Source organism: Nanorana parkeri, unplaced genomic scaffold (genome assembly GCF_000935625.1).
Source record: "Nanorana parkeri isolate BGI_ZX_2015 unplaced genomic scaffold, ASM93562v1 scaffold253, whole genome shotgun sequence".
Classification (NCBI taxonomy): domain Eukaryota; kingdom Metazoa; phylum Chordata; class Amphibia; order Anura; family Dicroglossidae; genus Nanorana; species Nanorana parkeri.
Genome location: NW_017306521.1, coordinates 19,787 through 37,787, shown reverse-complemented (window position 1 = coordinate 37,787; position 18,001 = coordinate 19,787). Strand labels below are relative to the sequence as shown.

The following is an 18,001-nucleotide window of genomic DNA, read 5'->3' as shown; positions in this document are numbered from 1 at the left end:
AACAAGATGCATGGGGGGGGAGGGGGGGGGGAGGAATATATCAAAACTGGAGCAAACTCTGGAGCAGCTGTCCACAGCAACCAATAAGCTTCTCTCTTTCATTTTCAAATCTTAACTAAACAATCTGGTGAGAAGTGGATTGGTTGCCCTGGGCAATTGCTCCAGGTTCTGTCTGCTCCAGTTTTGATAAATTCTCCTCATAGTTTTTTTTCTTTTGCATGAAAAAAGACATACGACGAAAGCGCTAATATAGGGTTAAAAACCCCGAGAAGGTTAAATAATACGTGCAGGAGTTTATTTGCAGAATTTGTCGCATGTATGGCAAGCTATTGAAATTAATGGGCTGATCAACACGCAATGTCAGGCTTGGCAAGTGAGAATGGGGACTAAGGATAATTATTGACAAGTATAGTGATCCTTTTATTCTGATGTAATAAAGAACAGTCACCGATTACTATTGTATAGGAGAGCAGCGCACTTATATAGAATCCGCGATTCCGCGCACACAACACAATCACGTGACATCCTACAAACAGCAGTGGCCGCGTCCCACCAGTGTCATGTGACAGGTCGGGTCATGTGACTCTGAGCTCCATGCTCGGGTAGAGGAAGGCTGTCAGTGTAAAAGAGGAAGAAGAAGGGGGAGCAGAGCTGTACTCCTGTCCGATGTGTGCAATATGGAGCTACGTGACTGTACTGCTTGTCAGCAGCGGCCTGACACAAGCTTTAAACGGGGGCATGTTATTTCCCAGGGAGACCCCCACCAGGGAACTAAAAGAACTGAATGGCATATGGAGTTTCCGGGCAGACACCTCTCCTGGCAGGAATGAAGGCTTTAACAAGCAATGGTACAAGAGCCCCCTAAGGACGGTAAGACATGACGAGCAGTCTTGGGATCACCATACAACTTTAGCTTTACCAATGTATGTAATATATGGACCTGTCTAATTAACTCAGGGCAGAAGAAAACCTAACCCCCCCCCCTCCCCACTGACAGTGGTAAGTGCTCATTTTGCTGTAGGGTGCAAAATAACAAAGATATACTCACCCAAACCTCCCACCCGGCTGTCTGCTACACCAGTCCCTGCAGTCTCTCTCACCTTCCGCTTCAGGGATGGGATGCCCTGAGTGACCTTATGTCCACTACACTGTTTAGTATGTGATTAGATCACAGGGCCTCGGACTGCTGGAGCAAAGCGAAGAGAATTTTCACACAATTATTCATGTTAACCCCTTGATTGCCAGGCCAATTTGTGCTTTGTTTTTCCTTTTGCACTCATGGTAAAATGCACATTTTTGGCTTGAAGCATTGCTCATAGGGGACACTTTAAAAGCCATTACAGGTCATTATGTTAGAGCTAACAGGGAGTGATGGCCTTAGAATTATTGCTATCACTCCAGCATATGCTTGAGTCCAGAGCTTGCCACAGAGGCCAGAGCAATAGCAGATTTACACCCAGAAGTGATGTAAAGCTTGTTGCCTCTGTGTTCACAGTTGCAAGGGGAGATCAGCTTACAGATGTTCACTTGGCTCCCTCAGCCCTCCCTTCTGACACCTGCCATGGACATCCCAGGCACCTATGAGGGGACAGGCGAGCCAGGCCTGAGGGAATGTAACAGCCAGGAATTTGACATTTGCATGACACACAACGGTGGCAGCTGGATGGTTAATATGCAGACAAAGCCAATCACGTGCACAGGAAATAAGAAAACAGCGATATTCTTTTTACGATTGGATAATTGAAGTGAAGCTTCACACAAGTTATTGGGTGAACATTCTCAAATCCTTTTGATTGTGACAGCTGGCAAGGTGCCCAATCACCTTTGCACACTTACAAAACAGATACCCAGCACTGCTCTATCACTTTCTCCTGTCCTTGCTATCCTAGGACAGTTATTTATTGTGAATAAACCCAGAAAAATAGTCATTCCTCATCCTGGTAGGTGACAAGAGGATGTGAAGTCTTTGTCCTCCAATCACAGCATGCAATAGAGACATCTAATGCATCCATAAAGCAGCCCTTTCATCACGTGTGTATTTTGTCCTGTAATGGACATGTCAGCCAGATGCACATTGACCTAGCTATGTTTAAAGGAAGCACTGTCAGGATCTGCTGAATGATACTGCATTCTCCATGTTAGGCTGACCACACTTCACTCTCCCTAAAGAATCTACTCCATAGAAAAGTGCTTTCCATATCTTGTACTGATCAGGGTTCCCAAACCTGAAACAGCTGTATGGAATAAATTGAAAAAGTATCAACCGATCTCTATTTTAGTTTTCTATAAACATGGTTCTAGAGACCCAAATGGAAACTAGTGCATAAAAGCACAAACCTCGACGCTTCAGCTGTGGGGAAACGTCAAATCCCATCATGTCTCTGGGAGTCAGGCTTGTGGCTGTCAGTCTTGGAGTGGCTTATGGGACTTGTAGTTCCACAACAGCTGGAGTGTCAAGGTTGCCTACCCTTGTCTTAAAGCATTGGTGGGCAAATTAGTATGGAATCCAGGAGCCAGCAGGATATGTCGGAAGCCAGCATATCCCTCAAAAAACCCCTCAAAAGTTGGGCACCAGCTTTTAATTTTGAAGGAGCATTGGCTACCCGGCTCCTGGGATTTGTCCAGCCCTGGTTTTTTTGGGGGAAAACAAGAACACGTTTTAGACAACTGCGTGATTGGCAATTTGGTGCTTTTGATTAGTTTCCACCAAATTTTCAGTTTTGTGGTCATTCAAAACCAGCACACATGCTGAAACAATGGGTGGGAATTGGTTATGGTCCATTTAGGCCCAACTGTTCTTTTTTCAGTTGAAAGCTACCAAAACCGCCAAATGTGTGGCCAGCTTAAGATTTTATTGTCAAGCAGAGCAAGATGTATACCCACTGGGTAGTAAAGAAGGAAAAGATAACAAGCATGGAGTTTTCATTTTTGACTGCTTAGGTGCTGTGTATTTGGAAAAATGACCGGTATTATAGGTTGGGTTTTTTGGGGGGTTTTTTTGTCACCAGGTGGTGCACTAGTGTAGATTGTTCATGGCTTTGGAGAAAGTAAGGACTTTGCTACAGGTAGCTACATTGTGGCATCAGGTTTAAAGGAGAACTATGGGGTTAGTGCTTTTCCCCATAGTTCTCCTTAGGATAACGGGAGGACACAAACTAGCGTCCTCCCGTCACCCTAAGCTCAGTATACCGCGTGCTGTATACTGAGACGCCGCAGCTGAAGCGGATCCCGACAATTATGTCTGGATCTGCCCAGCTGCGTGAGTGACAGCTGGCTCTGCCTATCTAGAGGCAGAGCCAGCTATACCCGCCCCCTCCCCCGTCCGATCCACCAGTCAGCGCTGGAGGATCGGAGCGGGGAATCCAGTCCCTCCCCTGTCACGGCAGAGAGCCGTGACAGGATCGAGAGTTGAGCGAACGCCGATATGTGTTCGCTCACCTCCCGATCTACTGAGCCGACCTGTGACAGTCTCATTGTCACAGGTCGGCTAGAACTATGAGGTGAGTGAAAAGCACTCACCTCATAGTTCTCCTTTTAACTACTGCTGCATTTAAATACAAATAACAGTACAATTAATATCATTAACGTTGTATGGGAGGCATCCTGAAACTGGTTGCAGACCCTGGAAGCAGTGTAGAACAAGACTTGGGACCAGAAGATCTGAACTGTGCAGATGAGTACTCTAAGCACTGTGTACTCAAGACCCCATGATATTGACACATAGACAACACAGCATTATGGACGTTCCATGTAGGAGATTGTGTATTCGCAGTTCTTCTAGTTTCACATAACAAGACAAAAGTGTTTTTTTTATTTGAACAGATAGGCTATTAAAAATCTATGTTGGTGTTCCTTATAAAACATGGAACATTTGTAATATTATCTTGCTTTATTGACAGTTGAGATGAGAGTTGTCTCAGTACATTGACAGGTTTGTCTGTTATAACCGTATCCTTTATAATCTTCTTGCAGACAGGTCCTGTTATAGACATGCCAGTACCTGCCAGTTATAATGATATAACTCAGAACATCACTTTAAGAGATTTCATTGGATGGGTTTGGTATGAGAAGGAAGTTTGGCTGCCTAGCAGGTGGTCGGAAGACCAAGACTCTTCAAGAATTGTTCTCCGTGTTGGCAGTGCCCACTATTACTCCATTGTTGTGAGTATGAGAAGCTTAAATATCTGGTGGTATTCATTTAATGTGCAAAATAGTGTAAGGACAGGCATAATGGGCAAAGCTCATGTGATTTTGTTGAATGACTCGCATTTACATGTTTTAGTACCTGTTGATATTTTTATTTCTTCTAGTTCTTCTTTTCACCCTTTTTGGTATCGAGTATGAATACCGATATTTTTTTTTTCTGGTACTCGCCGATACTGACTACCGATACTGGAAATCCCATTAAGGAAGCCGGGCGGCGTGTAATGACTCGCCTCACGGCTTCCCGATTAGCCGGGAAGCCAGCTCCATCCTACCTCGTCACCTGGATCTGGCTTGCTGGCCAATCAGGAAACCGGGGGGCAGGTAATGACTTGCTGCCCAGCTTCCTAATTACCCAGTTTCCCCCAAAAATCAGAAAGCCGGGCAGTGTGGGCTTCCTGATTGGCTGGGTAGCTGGCTTCATGCTCCCTCGTCCCCAGGTGATGAGGAAGCATGGAGCCGGCTTTCTGGCCAATTAGGAAGCTGTGGGGGCAGGTAATGACTTGCTAGAGAGCTTTCTTGATTGGCCAGCTTCCTGTGTGCCAGGAAGCCAGGTTCATGCTCCCTTGTCACCAAGCATGGAGCCGGCTTCCTGATACTGGAACTTCCGGTATCGGAATAAGTATCAGGAGCATTTGGGCGAGTACGAGTATATTGGTACATCCCTATCCCTAGGTCACATAGGTCATATCACTCAAAAGAACAGTATTGTGTGGCCAATACTAATGTATTTAATAGTTTGTAGAACAATTTCACACCATTTACCACTGACAATAGGAACAATGCTTTCTTGATACTATTTGTACAGTGACAATTTTTATGACGAAACTCCCCTTTTAAATGAGAAAAAAATAATGGTCCAAGTACATTTATTTGTTGCCATGATTTGCATACTTCATTGCAGATTCTTATACAAAAGTATTAACATTTATTGCATTTATTTTTACATAGAACTAGCATAAGTACCAGGTTTTGTCTTTATATTAGCCTCCTGTAATCCTGTACATGGCAGTAGTCTGGCATAAGTAGGATAAGCAATCTGGGGCAATCTGAGCTCTGCCTACTTCTGCTATATAAATACTGAGATAGGTAATTGCAGTAACTTCCTCCTTTTGAATAGAGCGAGTATGCAATACAGTATATATTATTCACATCCTCAACACTCCTGTAAACCTAAAACCAGTATATGGAAGACAAAAAGAAAGAGAAGAGCGCCCACGCTAGTGCAGATGGTTCTTTATTGTTGAAAAATAGCAAAATAGAGTGCAAAGGTATTCACAATGGTAGATCGATTGGAAGCATGAATGGGTAGTTCAAGGATACATCAGTTTAAAAGCTTCGATCAGCCTGTGTGCCAATATGGAGTGGCAGCGTTAAACCAGTATATAACCACATATAAAAGGCTTAGAGTATGAACCTAAGGACAGTACAATATACAGTACAACTGCCACACTTATTCAAAAGGCATATTGACGTTTTTTCTTAGGTTTAAAAAATGCTAGCTGGTTGCAGATTGAAATGTTTAGGTATTTTTATTTATTATATTCGAAAATGGCTTGAGTAGCAATTATATACAATATATCAGTATTTTTACCTTTTTAACTAAAGTAGATGTCTCTTAAAATAAATGAATTTTAGTGGTCTACATCTTCCTTGTTTGATATGTTTCAGTCCTATAGTCATATGGCCTGTATGCTATTGTGTAACTGCTTTGATGTACAGAGCTAGCAAACCTTCTTCTTTTTTTTATTTTTTTTTTATTTCCTGATTGATGTTAATGTGATTGATTACAGTGGGTAAATGGAGTTCAGGTAACACATCATGAAGGAGGGCACCTACCCTATGAAGCCAACATTACTAGTCTTTTGAAGGCTAGTAAGGGAATTCCCTGCCGCATTACTATTGCTGTTAATAACACCCTGACACTGACTACCTTACCTCCTGGATCTATCCAGTTCATGGATGACACTACAAGGTAATTCTATAGAGCTTAAAGTATATCATTCCATGGACAACGTTTCTTCAATTGTATTCTCTTTATTATAGAGTAGTATTTTGGTTGGTAAAGTTGTTGGGCAATTAAACAAGCTCAAACAGGTATGGCTATTCATGATAAGTTGTTGGTTAATTGTATATTAATCTACTAGAGCAAATCCTGACTCTATATAGACTATATTTGGTAGAATGCATATGCTATGGATGGTTGAAAAACAGGATTACTTTTTTTGACATAGGTATCCCAAAGGATATTTTGTTCAAAATACCGACTTTGATTTTTTCAACTATGCTGGCATTCATCGTCCCGTGGTCCTGTATACTACTCCGCCTGTGTATATTGATGACATCACTGTAGCCACGGACATAATTGCTGATATGGGTAAGTGGAAGTTGGTTAGGGTATCTGTAATGTCACGTGCTGTGTGTGCCCTTTTGCCCGGAGTTCAGATGTGTTAGAGAGTATGTGAACTTAAAATGTACCTATGTTCCACTATGCTTGGCATCATGCCTCACTGTATACAGTTTTCTAAAGTAAATTGTTTTTTGTGCAGTAAACTTGGAAAAAAAAAGTGCTAGCAGGAAGTATTTTTTAGGCATTTTATTTCAGAAGAGGCATACTATGCAACAAAGTAGAAAGACAGGTCACCAGCACTCGAGATAATTTAAATAGATTAGTCCTTTTTAATGGACGATTGTGTCACAATAATCAGCAAAGGTGCTGGTGACCTGTCTTTCTACTTTGTATTTTGCACGGTGCCATCTGTGGCAGTTACTACGAGCACCATCGTTCTTACTGGCCGGGACTGCTGTAAGGTGTGCGGAGAGCACCCTCACCAACTGATACTATGCAACAATACTTCTGCAATAAATACTTCTTACCTGCCTGCCAGCAGACTGCCAAACTACAACCCTAATTCCAAAAGGTTGGGACGCTTTGTAAAATCTACATAAAAACAGAATGCAATTATTTACAGATCTCCTAAACCCAGATTTTATTTAGAATAGAAATATATATCCAATGTTTAAACTGAGAAAATGTACCATATTAAGAAAAAAAATAAGGTTATTTTGAAATTGGCAGCAACACGTCTCAAAAAAGTTGGGACAGGACCATGTTTACCATGGTGTAGCATCCCCTCTTCTTCTTTTAACAACACTCTGTAAACGTTTGGGAACTGAGGAGACCAGTTGCTGGAGTTTTGGGAGAGGAATGTTGTCCAATTCTTGTCTGATATAGGATTGTAACTGCTCAACAGTCCTGGGTCTACTTTGTCATATTTTTCATTTCAAGATGCACCAGATATTTTCAGTTGGTGAAAGGTCTGGACTGCAGGCAGGCCAGGTAAGCAGCCGGACTCTTCTGCTAGAAAGCCATGCTATTGTCATAGATGCAGTATGCAGTTTATTATTTTATTTATTACTAGTATTTACACTGAGTGGCCAGATTATTATGACCACCTGACGTTTGTAGGCAAATTAGCTATAACTAGCTATAATTTGGAGCTGAAGTTGCTAGAGGGCCAGACCATTATAAATAGGGAAGCAGGTTGTTTACCACGAAAGTAGAAGTGATTTTTTTTCTAAAGATATGGGTAAACAACGCGATTTAACAGCCTTTGAACGTGGGATGATTGTTGGAGCTCAAGCCATGGAGCGAGTATCAGCAAAATGGCAGAATGCGTTAAATGTTCAAGAGCAGCTGTTGTTAAAGTGTTTAAAGACTAGACTGCCAGCTGAAAATCTGTCCATCTTTACTTCTGAGACATGGGCAACAGTGCAGTGTCAGATTCCTCGCATCAACTTTCAACATCTCCTGGAGTCACGAGGCGGCCCAACTAAGTCATCTCGAGCAGTCATCTCGTGGCCCAAAGAAGTACTGATGGGGTGGTCATAATAATCTGGCCACTCAGTTTATATAGCACCGACAATTTACGCAGCACTTTTACATAGTTTAGCATTGTCCTGCTGAGGCCTTCCCTGAAAAGGACTTCATCTGGATGAGAGCATATGCTGCTCTAACACCTGGATGTGTCTTTCAGCATTGATGGTGCCTTTCCAGATGTGCAAGCGGCCCATTCCATGTGCATTAATGCACCCCCATACCATCAGGGATGCAGGCTTTTGAACTGAGCGCTGGTAACAAGCCGCAAGACTCCTCTTTAGTCCAGAGAATGAGTCGCCCATGGTTGCCAAAAATGTCAAATTTTGATTTGTCTGACCACAGAACAGTGTTTCCACTTTGTGACAGACCATTTTAAATGAGCTTTGGTCCAGAAAAGAAGATGGTGGCGTTTCTGGGTCATGTTCAGATATGGCTTCTTCTTTGTATCTTTACTTCTGAGACACGATGAAACTCTGTCCATCTTTACTTCTGAGACATGGTGAACCTCTGTCCATCTTTACTTCTGAGACACGATGAACCTCTGTCCATCTTTACTTCTGAGACATGGTGAACCTCTGCCCATCTTTACTTCTGAGACACGTTGAACCTCTGTCCATCTTTACTTCTGAGACACGTTGAACCTCTGTCCATCTTTACTTCTGAGACATGGTGAACCTCTGTCCATCTTTACTTCTGAGACACAATTAACCTCTGTCCATCTTTACTTCTGAGACACTCTGACTCTTTAAGATGCTCTTTTATACCCAATCATGTTATTGACTTGTTACCAATTAACCTAGTAAGTTGCAAAATGTTCTTCCAGCTCTTCCTTGTAAGTACTACTTACTTTGCCAGCTTTTTGTTGCCCTGTCCTAACTTTTACTCTGTCCATCTTTACTTCTGAGACATGGTGAACCTCTGTCCATCTTTACTTCTGAGACACGATGAACCTCTGTCCATCTTTACTTCTGAGACATGGTGAACCTCTGCCCATCTTTACTTCTGAGACACGTTGAACCTCTGTCCATCTTTACTTCTGAGACATGGTGAACCTCTGTCCATCTTTACTTCTGAGACACAATTAACCTCTGTCCATCTTTACTTCTGAGACACTCTGACTCTTTAAGATGCTCTTTTATACCCAATCATGTTATTGACTTGTTACCAATTAACCTAGTAAGTTGCAAAATGTTCTTCCAGCTCTTCCTTGTAAGTACTACTTACTTTGCCAGCTTTTTGTTGCCCTGTCCTAACTTTTTTTGAGACATGTTGGTGCCATTAATTTCAAAATTACCTTATTTTCTTCTTCAATTGGTCTCAGTTTAAACATTTGATGTGTTTTCTATTTTCTATTGTGAATAAAATATGCGTTTATGAGATTTTCAAATCATTGCATTCTGTTTTTATGTATATTTTACAAAGCATCCCAACTTTTTTGGAATTGGGTTGTAGGTTGTACCCTAAGCCAGACAGGCACTGCTCTGTATACAATCTTAACATGACCTGGCACCAGGATAAATTTAAGATCCCTGCAAGTGAATGGGAAATACCATAAATAAAAAAACGCATTGTCGTCTGTGTGCGTTCCTTCAGTTGGGCTGGCTCTCAGGTCTATTAGATGGGCAGCTAAACTGCCAACTCAAGGGGCTTGCACATGGAGCTGACAGCATTGCTGCAGAATTGAGTTACAGTGGCTTACCATTGTCGGCTTTCAAAAGGAAGTGTTGTTACTGGCAGGATCATCAGGGAAGAAACTTTGCAAAGATTAACAAAAAACAATTTGCTTAAAGGAGAACCATGAGGTGAACTATGAGGTGAGTGCTTTACACTCATCCTCAGTTAGAGCCGACGTCTGACATTGAAACTGTCACACGTCGGCTCTATAGACCGGGAAGTGAGCAAACGCATACCATTGCTTGCTCACTTTCCGATCATCTCCTTGCAGAGAGCGGTGACTGTTAGTCACCACTCCCCGCAGGGATTCCCCCTCTCTGATCCTCCAGCGCTTACTGGAGAAATGGACGGGGGAGGTGGTGGACACAGCTGGCTCTGCCTCTAGATAGCTGTCCGCTATCTAACAGTATTGTCGGCATCCGTCCTGGCACTCTCCGCATATACTATATAGCCCACTATATACGGAGCTTTGGGTCATGGGAGGAGGTTAGTATATGTCCTCCCATGACCCTAAAGAGAACTATGGGATAAAAAAAAGTTACCCCAATAGCTCTCTTAAGTAAACTGTACACCGTGAGGCAGGATGTCAAGCAAACTGAAAAATAGATTTTGGGTTTACACCCCAAACTTTAACATGTCCAAATTCCAGGCAGGTAGATATACAAAAAAAAACTTTGCTTAAAACTGTATACAGTGCTTTTTTTTTGTTTCTGAAAAATAGATTTTAGGTTTACATACATTTCAAAATACATATTATGGATGCTGCAAATGGCTGATGTAGGAATATTACTCGGTCAACTGTTACCGGCTACCTTTTTGGAATTTAAGGAAACCTGTATTAGGTGGAATATGGAGGATAAAAAGTCTGACCTCCTACAAAAAGCGTCACCAGAGTAAAGTCTGAATTTGTAATAGGCATACCTATTTCAGATTAGTGACCCAGAATGTGAAGTCTTTGGATCAGCATAACGGCGGGCAGCTAGCATTTTCATGAGAAAAGACGCCAGCAGCAGTAGCCTCTTTAGTGTGTGTGTGTGGTTATGTTCAGACTGAAATGGTAGTTTGATGTAATGGTTAAACAGCTAGTGAAGCACTTTTTTGTTTCTATCTAGGATTGGTTAACTATGAAGTCTTAGTCACTGGATCGGAATACTATTCGGTGGCTGTTGCACTGCGTAACCAAGATGGGCAAGAAGTAGCCACAGGGCTAGGTTCTGTAGGACAACTAAAAGTACCCAATGCAAATCTTTGGTGGCCTTATCTGATGGCTGAAAACCCTGGATATTTATATTCTCTTGAGGTAAGCTAAAACATTACTGGTGGCATTCTAAGAGTGTGTGGTATATTGTGACGGACATAGGATGAGTATGTCTGCCGCTGTATTCTTCCATGCTCAGGAGATATTGGAATCCGCTGATCTTTAGCTCCCAGTTTCCCCAGTCACTGGTCGATACCCAAGTGTAGGGTGAAACAAACTCTGATTTATTAAGAAACTGTGCAACCTTTTATACAGAAAGTGATCAGATCAGATTATATACCTATCACATTCGCCTTCCCCTCCCTAGACATTCTGTCTGAACAACATCACAGGGGTCCACCTGCTAAAGAGCTCCAGACAGCCATAGCAGGAGCCTGGCCAGAATGTCATTGTCCTGAGCTCCTTCAGAGTGCAAAGGGAGATAACGAGAGATGGTGTTGACAGTCTTTTCATAACCAGGTTACAGTATAACATAATTAAACATAACTCAACACCAATACACATTTAACTCATAAACTGATCACCATGTCGTCACATATATAACCTATTTGCTTGTCCAGAGAAGTAGTCTCTTCAAGATGCTTGCACTTGTTACAATCGGATTGTATATTCTCCTTTAGATTTACCAACAGTCATGCAGTGTGAGGGCATACCTGATTGAAATCCAGTGCACTTGTGCCCAGACTTTGGACATTGAAATATTTACATATTCATAACAAGCAGTAAAAGCGATTAGGGTCGATACCCTCTTCTGCACTGAACGGTTGACATAATGATGTGTAAGCACCGTTTCATGCAGTAATACTCTAAACCCTCACTGCATGATGATGCCATGACAGCCTGGCCCCAAAGCAAGTGGCATAATGTTGGCCATCATTCAGCCTGGAAGACCGTGTTACATCTAGTTGTGAAAAGGACTGCCAAGGACAGCTCTGTTTTGAAAGTGAGCATTGAAGCAAAAGCTGTCTTTTCTTATTTTTGTTATTACAAGGCTATTATTTCCAAAAGGTTTAGCTTTAGTCCAGCTTTATGTTAAATGGATTGTTTAGATTGGCCCTTGCATAGTTGTTGGTACATTTTAAAGGATTGTACAGTCAAATTGTAGGGTGTGCTTTTAGTTGAGTACAGAGAGCAAATTCAAGAATGGTGGATTAACCCCTTCGTGACTGACTACGTACAGTGTACGTCGCCAGCATCGGGGCTGTTTAAACAGACTCCCGGCGACTTTTGCCGCCGGGAGTCTGTTTAAATAAGTTTGAAATGTCTAATTGTCAAATGGAAAGTCCAAATCCCATTCGCACTGCCACGGTCCCAAAACCACAAGGTATATGTGGTGCCCAGGTGACCACACGGATGGCGCCGTGCAAAACACTAATAGTAAATAAAAGTAATTCACCGGCACACACTTGAAGGGTTTTTAAAGTATTGATATGTTTATTCAATACCCAATGTCACATACTGTCATACGGTGCCCAAGCTAAGCACCCTATGACAGTATGTGACATTGGGTATTGAATAAACATATCAATACTTTAAAAACCCTTCAAGTGTGTGCCGGTGAATTACTTTTATTTACTTATTGTCAAATGGAACGCATGATATTAGCTGATTGGCTAGATGTCTGGGGTCACCTTGAGCTGACCATTCGCTATACAATCCAATTGTACAATCACCTTTAGGTCTGCCATCAACTATGCTAGCTTGACCCCTTCCCACTTTGAGAAATAAGCTTGCTTTGGCATTTCTCACACCTCTTCCAATGCTGTCGTCTGGACATTTGCCTATGTTAAAAATGGTTCTGATTCCAGCTAATTCATCCAACTCTAGTGATGCAAGTTGGAAAGTATATGGAAGAAGAAGTAGCTGATTTTTATCTCACTGTGGGAAGAGGTGGGATTGGCAGATGTACTTGGTGCATCCGCATAAACATTTTGGAATTGGTATGTCTATGCACTAATGCAGTCTCCTTTTTTGTGTCTGGACAGATATGTGTAATTTAGAGCGGACCAGGGAGGATGTCACTCTTTTCTCTATATAGCAAGTCATTCAGTTGGTGAACTTGTACACATTTTGGTCATTTTCAGGTTACAGTAAAGGCAGATACAGATAGTGGCCAAAGTCAAGATTTCTACACCTTACACATTGGGATAAGGACAGTTCAGGTGTCGGGACCGCAGTTCCTCATTAATGGAAAACCTTTCTACTTCCATGGAGTTAACAAACATGAAGATTATGATGTAAGTGGAAGACATTAATACGTGTGATTGGTAAAATGCTGCACAATTAGTGTTTTGATGTGCATGCTAAGGGAAATGTTTAAAAAGATCTGTGCAATAACTGGTTCTTGCTTCTCACATGGCTTGAATAGCTTCACCCAAGGACTGTTAACAAAGCAGGCAGTGGGTGTGTGCAGGGACCAGCCTGCTATTGTCTATTGCAATTTGAAATGGCCAATAGCAGGCTGGCTATTGCACCCGCCCACTGACTGTTATCAATCAGCAGAGGAGGGACCTAAAGGAGAAAGTTTTCCTTTAGCAGTTGTTGCGGCGCGGGGATTGTGGGGGCAGCTAAGCATTTGGGAGCTGAATCAACTAATCGATAATGAAAATCGTTGACAATGATTCTCATTATTGCAGCCCTACTCGGGGCTTGATTCTGGGACTGGAGACGGCCCCATGAGTTTCTCAGTCACCCTTAACCTCGATGACCCCCCTCCTTTTCTTCCTTTTTTTTTTTTCCTCCAGTCTTTTTTCTACTTAGGCTGTCTTATGCTTCTTTCCTCTCCATCCTCTTTTCTATCGATTTGTATACTATCTGGTTCCTAGCAGTGTCCCCTTTCTTCTTCTTATACTTCGGCTTGTATTTGGTATGTCCCATGTTGGATGGACTCTCTAGGTGAGCTAAGGATAATTACTATACAAGGTTATAACTTCTTACGCTTTCTGAACTTTCATTTTGTATGCTTGGTTTGTGTTCGTATCTTGGGACTTTCACTTTGTTGCATATGCTTATACGAGCCTAGAGACCATGTTGTACTTTCTTTCTTCTCTGCATTCTGTATCGTTATTTCTGTTCTGTATGACTATTGAAAAATCTTTTGAAAATTTAAGAAAAAATAAAGTTGTTCTTCAATTTTACTACAAACCATCTTATTGGAAAATGTATCCATAAATGGATATTGGGTCATTTCCATCTCAGTCAAAATACAATATTGACAATATACCTATTAACAAAAATGTATCTTCTTTGTGTATCACTCGGCTGTAGATCCCCAAATCCTCTCTGACTTTGTGCCGACACTGTCCTTCCTTCTGGCGGATGGCTACTTTTTGTTCCCCATGATCACTGTGTGTGTTGTAAAGTAGTCACCGCTCCAAGCTCACTCCCTTGATGGACTACAATCTCATGTTTAATTTACTAATTTGTATTGAGATTATAGTCCATCACAGCAGTGAGTTTGAAGCGGTGACTACTTTGCAACACACACAGGGACCATGGATAATTAAAAGTAGCCACCCTCCAGAAGGAAGGACAGTCTCTGCACCAATTCAGAGATGATTTGAGGATCTACAGCTGAGTGATACACAAAGAAGATACATTTTTGTTAGTAGTTCAGGTACTTGAATTCATTTTTAAGATCTAACTCCTGAGTTTAGTGTCACTTTTACAGTAAGGTATTGGACACACGTCTGGCATGTTTCACAAATGAACTTGTTTTGATATACTATTACTATATTTTTTGCTGTTTTGACTATTTAAACAGATCAGGGGCAAAGGACTGGACTGGCCTACAGTTCTCAAAGACTTTAACTTGCTGAAGTGGCTTGGTGCAAACTCATTCCGCACTAGTCATTACCCGTATGCAGAAGAAATTATGGACCTTTGTGATAAATATGGCATAGTGGTCATCGATGAAAGTCCAGGAGTGGGCATAAGATACCCGTAAGAAATTCTGTTGATATCATTTGGCATTTTCATTCCCCGGTATTTTAGCTTTATCTGTAAATGTGCAATCGAAATATTGAATACAGTACATTGTTCAACATTTTGAATGCTCTCTCTGTAAGCAATACCCTCTGCATGCTGGAGTAATCAGAATCTGCATCTGCCATTTAAAATTCCCATAGTACAGCCATGCATTGACCAATGCTGAGATTAACTACCAGGAAGAGTTTCTCATTTTACTAAGCAGGTACACTAGACATGTACAATTCCTTATATTCTAACCGATTTTAAATGCAAGTAATAATAACACCATGCACATAATAAAATAGATGATTTTGGTGCCCCTTCTTGGTGATGTCTGGGTGTCTGTCCTGTGCATATGGAGATGCTGATGTATCCATGAATGGAAGACACTTTTTATTTTTCACAATTTCAATCTGTCAGATAATTTTCTTCTCCAAATGTCATTTTCCAGACTGATTGTTTGTTTTGGGACAGCAGAGAGACTTTGTATTTTAGACTCATTCCTTTTTTTTTACCTTTCTTGCTCTACATGCGCTGTCTATTAACCTTATAGCATTACATGGTGCCTGTCCTATGTCTTGTCAGTGAAAGCTTTGGTAATCAGTCTCTGGGACATCATTTAACTGTCATGGAGGAGCTGGTGCGCAGGGATAAAAACCATCCGTCCGTGGTTATGTGGTCTGTTGCCAATGAACCGTCCTCGGAGCTCAAACAAGCAGGGTATTATTTCAAGTAAGTGGGAAATGTTTCTACTTTATTGTTCAACACGTTGTATAAAATGTATATGTTGGTGAATATGTCATTCATTCTGAGTACCTAAATAGATGTTGTAGAATGTTAATATCCCAAACACACCAGTGTACCTATCTTATCACAATAGTCCTATTTTTTTTTTTTAAATAAAGGTACGCTAAATGGTAACCTGTCATGATAATAAATATGTGGGATGACAATGCTGAAGTCTTGAAAATGCAAGTTGCTTGGCTGTCATGTTACTCCACTGACATCTGTACTTTTGAGTCAATAAGCTGGAAAAAGTATGCAGTTCAAGGGTTGACTCCACTTGTTGCAAACCTATTCCAGGTCAGTGACTAAGAGTAACTAGCTTTTTCATGAGGTCAGCAGTGGAGCTTACATATTCCTCTTTATGACGGCTTTCCATTAAAATGTCCTGTTCTTCTTGCCAGAGGCTGGTCCTCTTGTATACCATCACAAAGTGATGTCTAAGTATAGACTTCTGTAAATCAGCCCTCCAAAAAAGCAATCCAGATCTCTTGCCTTGGATGACACCTCTGTCCTCACATGACAGCAAGCAGTACAGTACGATGTGATGCCATTGAATGTGAACCTGAGCTTTATTCATGGAGATACACTGCATATATCACATTCCACAACATTTCGAAATGCATTTTCTTCAAAACGGTGTAGGTCTATTTAACACTTTTTGTACCAGGCTGTGATTTGTAATGGAAATGATAATGAATACTTTGGAGTATTGTACATTCTTTTTCCATTTTGGAGTAAGTGTTCTATAGGGAGCTAATTACTTTGTTGCTTTTTCTTCTTTATTCATCCCCGTAGAGTATAGATTATTTTCTAAGGCAAGAAGTGGATTAAGTCCTTTGTGTGTTGCACGGTTTAGAGAATCAATTACCTAATTTCTTAATATATGTAAAATATTAAGACAACATTGCAATGGCTGTTGTAAGTAAATGATGCGTTGCCACTGTAAACTTCCTCCAAAATGTCTGACAATTAGGGTTTATTTCTGTACTGCTACTATCTATATGATATTCAACATTTCCCAAAAAACTGCATACTCTATCATGTTTAAGCTAGTCCTTTTCTATGTTCTTCACTAATATATTATTCTGCAAGGTGAAGGAAACTGTGCAGTGGCATTATATAGCTCTGTTTCAGTTGCCTTATAGTCCCATTTGAGACATGATGTAGGAAGATGAATCAAAGGGATCAGTGCCTAAACCAGTAAGCGAACGAAGATTGACGGATTAGGGGTGTTTTCCTACAACAACAATCTCGTGTTGAAAACTGCACATGCGCAAACGAAAATTTGGTCTTTAGGTTGACTAAAATCGGCCAGTTAGTGGTGCTGATGAACGATAATGGCAAACTACATTGGTCTGTACATGATAGGCTGTTTGAACAAGGGTGCGATGTCGGGACCAAAAAAAGTTGTACAATGGTTGTAAGCGGGGGCGTAACTAGAAATCACAGGGCCCCATGGCAACATTTTGTACGGGGCCCTGTGATTTCTAGTTATGCCCCTGCAGAGCCCACCTGAGATCCCAAACAGCCCATCTGAGACTGACCCTGCAGAGCCTGCCATAGAATCTCTATGGTCAGCTCTGCAGGGTCTCAGGTGGGCTGGTCAAACCCTCTTACCTGTCAGCCCTGATCCACTGTCCTCCTCCTCCCACGGTCGCTGACAGGCCCCGCCTCCTCCGTCACCAAACCCCACCTCTTCTTCCTTAGCCGGCCTACCTCCTCCACAGCTGCTGGCTGTCACTGACTCAGGTTGTCGATGATTTAACAGCGACATGTTCCTCCTCACACGTGCCAGTTACAGCCAGCAGCCTGAGATGCCATAGCGACCCAGGTGGCCCGCACGGCATCAGGGGGATGTCCTGGCTGTGCCCCGGGCCCCATAGTGGTCGCCTGGGTCACTATGGCGATTGTTACGCCACTGGTTGTAAGGTGTATGGCCACCTTTTACATTGATGGGTCTTTTCTTGGCAAAAAAAAGAGGCCTTTCTGCTTACCTCAGCACTATCGTCTACTGCAGGGGTAGCCAAACTCCGGCCCTCCAGCTGTGGTGGAAATACAAATCCCATGAGGCATTGCAAGATTCTCACAGCCACAGGCATGACTCCCGGAGAGAGATGCATCATGGGATTTGTAGTTTCACTACAGCTGGAGGGCCGGAGTTTGGCTACCCCTGGTCTAATGGCATTAATCCAGTGTTGCACTACCTAAAAAGCACACATCTGAATGCATGA

General features: G+C 41.9%; 1 protein-coding gene across 1 annotated transcript in view; it reads left to right on the top strand.

Moving 5' to 3' along the window:
• The first annotated feature begins 602 nt into the window (after window positions 1-602).
• Window positions 603-18,001, top strand: part of GUSB (glucuronidase beta) — a 21,682-nt gene continuing 4,283 nt past the window's right edge. The window contains exons 1-8 of the mRNA XM_018556795.1: window positions 603-870; window positions 3,973-4,161; window positions 5,997-6,178; window positions 6,438-6,580; window positions 10,870-11,057; window positions 13,100-13,252; window positions 14,779-14,957; window positions 15,570-15,716. Of these exons, the coding sequence (XP_018412297.1) occupies window positions 667-870; window positions 3,973-4,161; window positions 5,997-6,178; window positions 6,438-6,580; window positions 10,870-11,057; window positions 13,100-13,252; window positions 14,779-14,957; window positions 15,570-15,716 (1,385 nt within the window). The 5' untranslated portion in view covers window positions 603-666. The remainder of the gene's footprint in view (window positions 871-3,972; window positions 4,162-5,996; window positions 6,179-6,437; window positions 6,581-10,869; window positions 11,058-13,099; window positions 13,253-14,778; window positions 14,958-15,569; window positions 15,717-18,001) is intronic.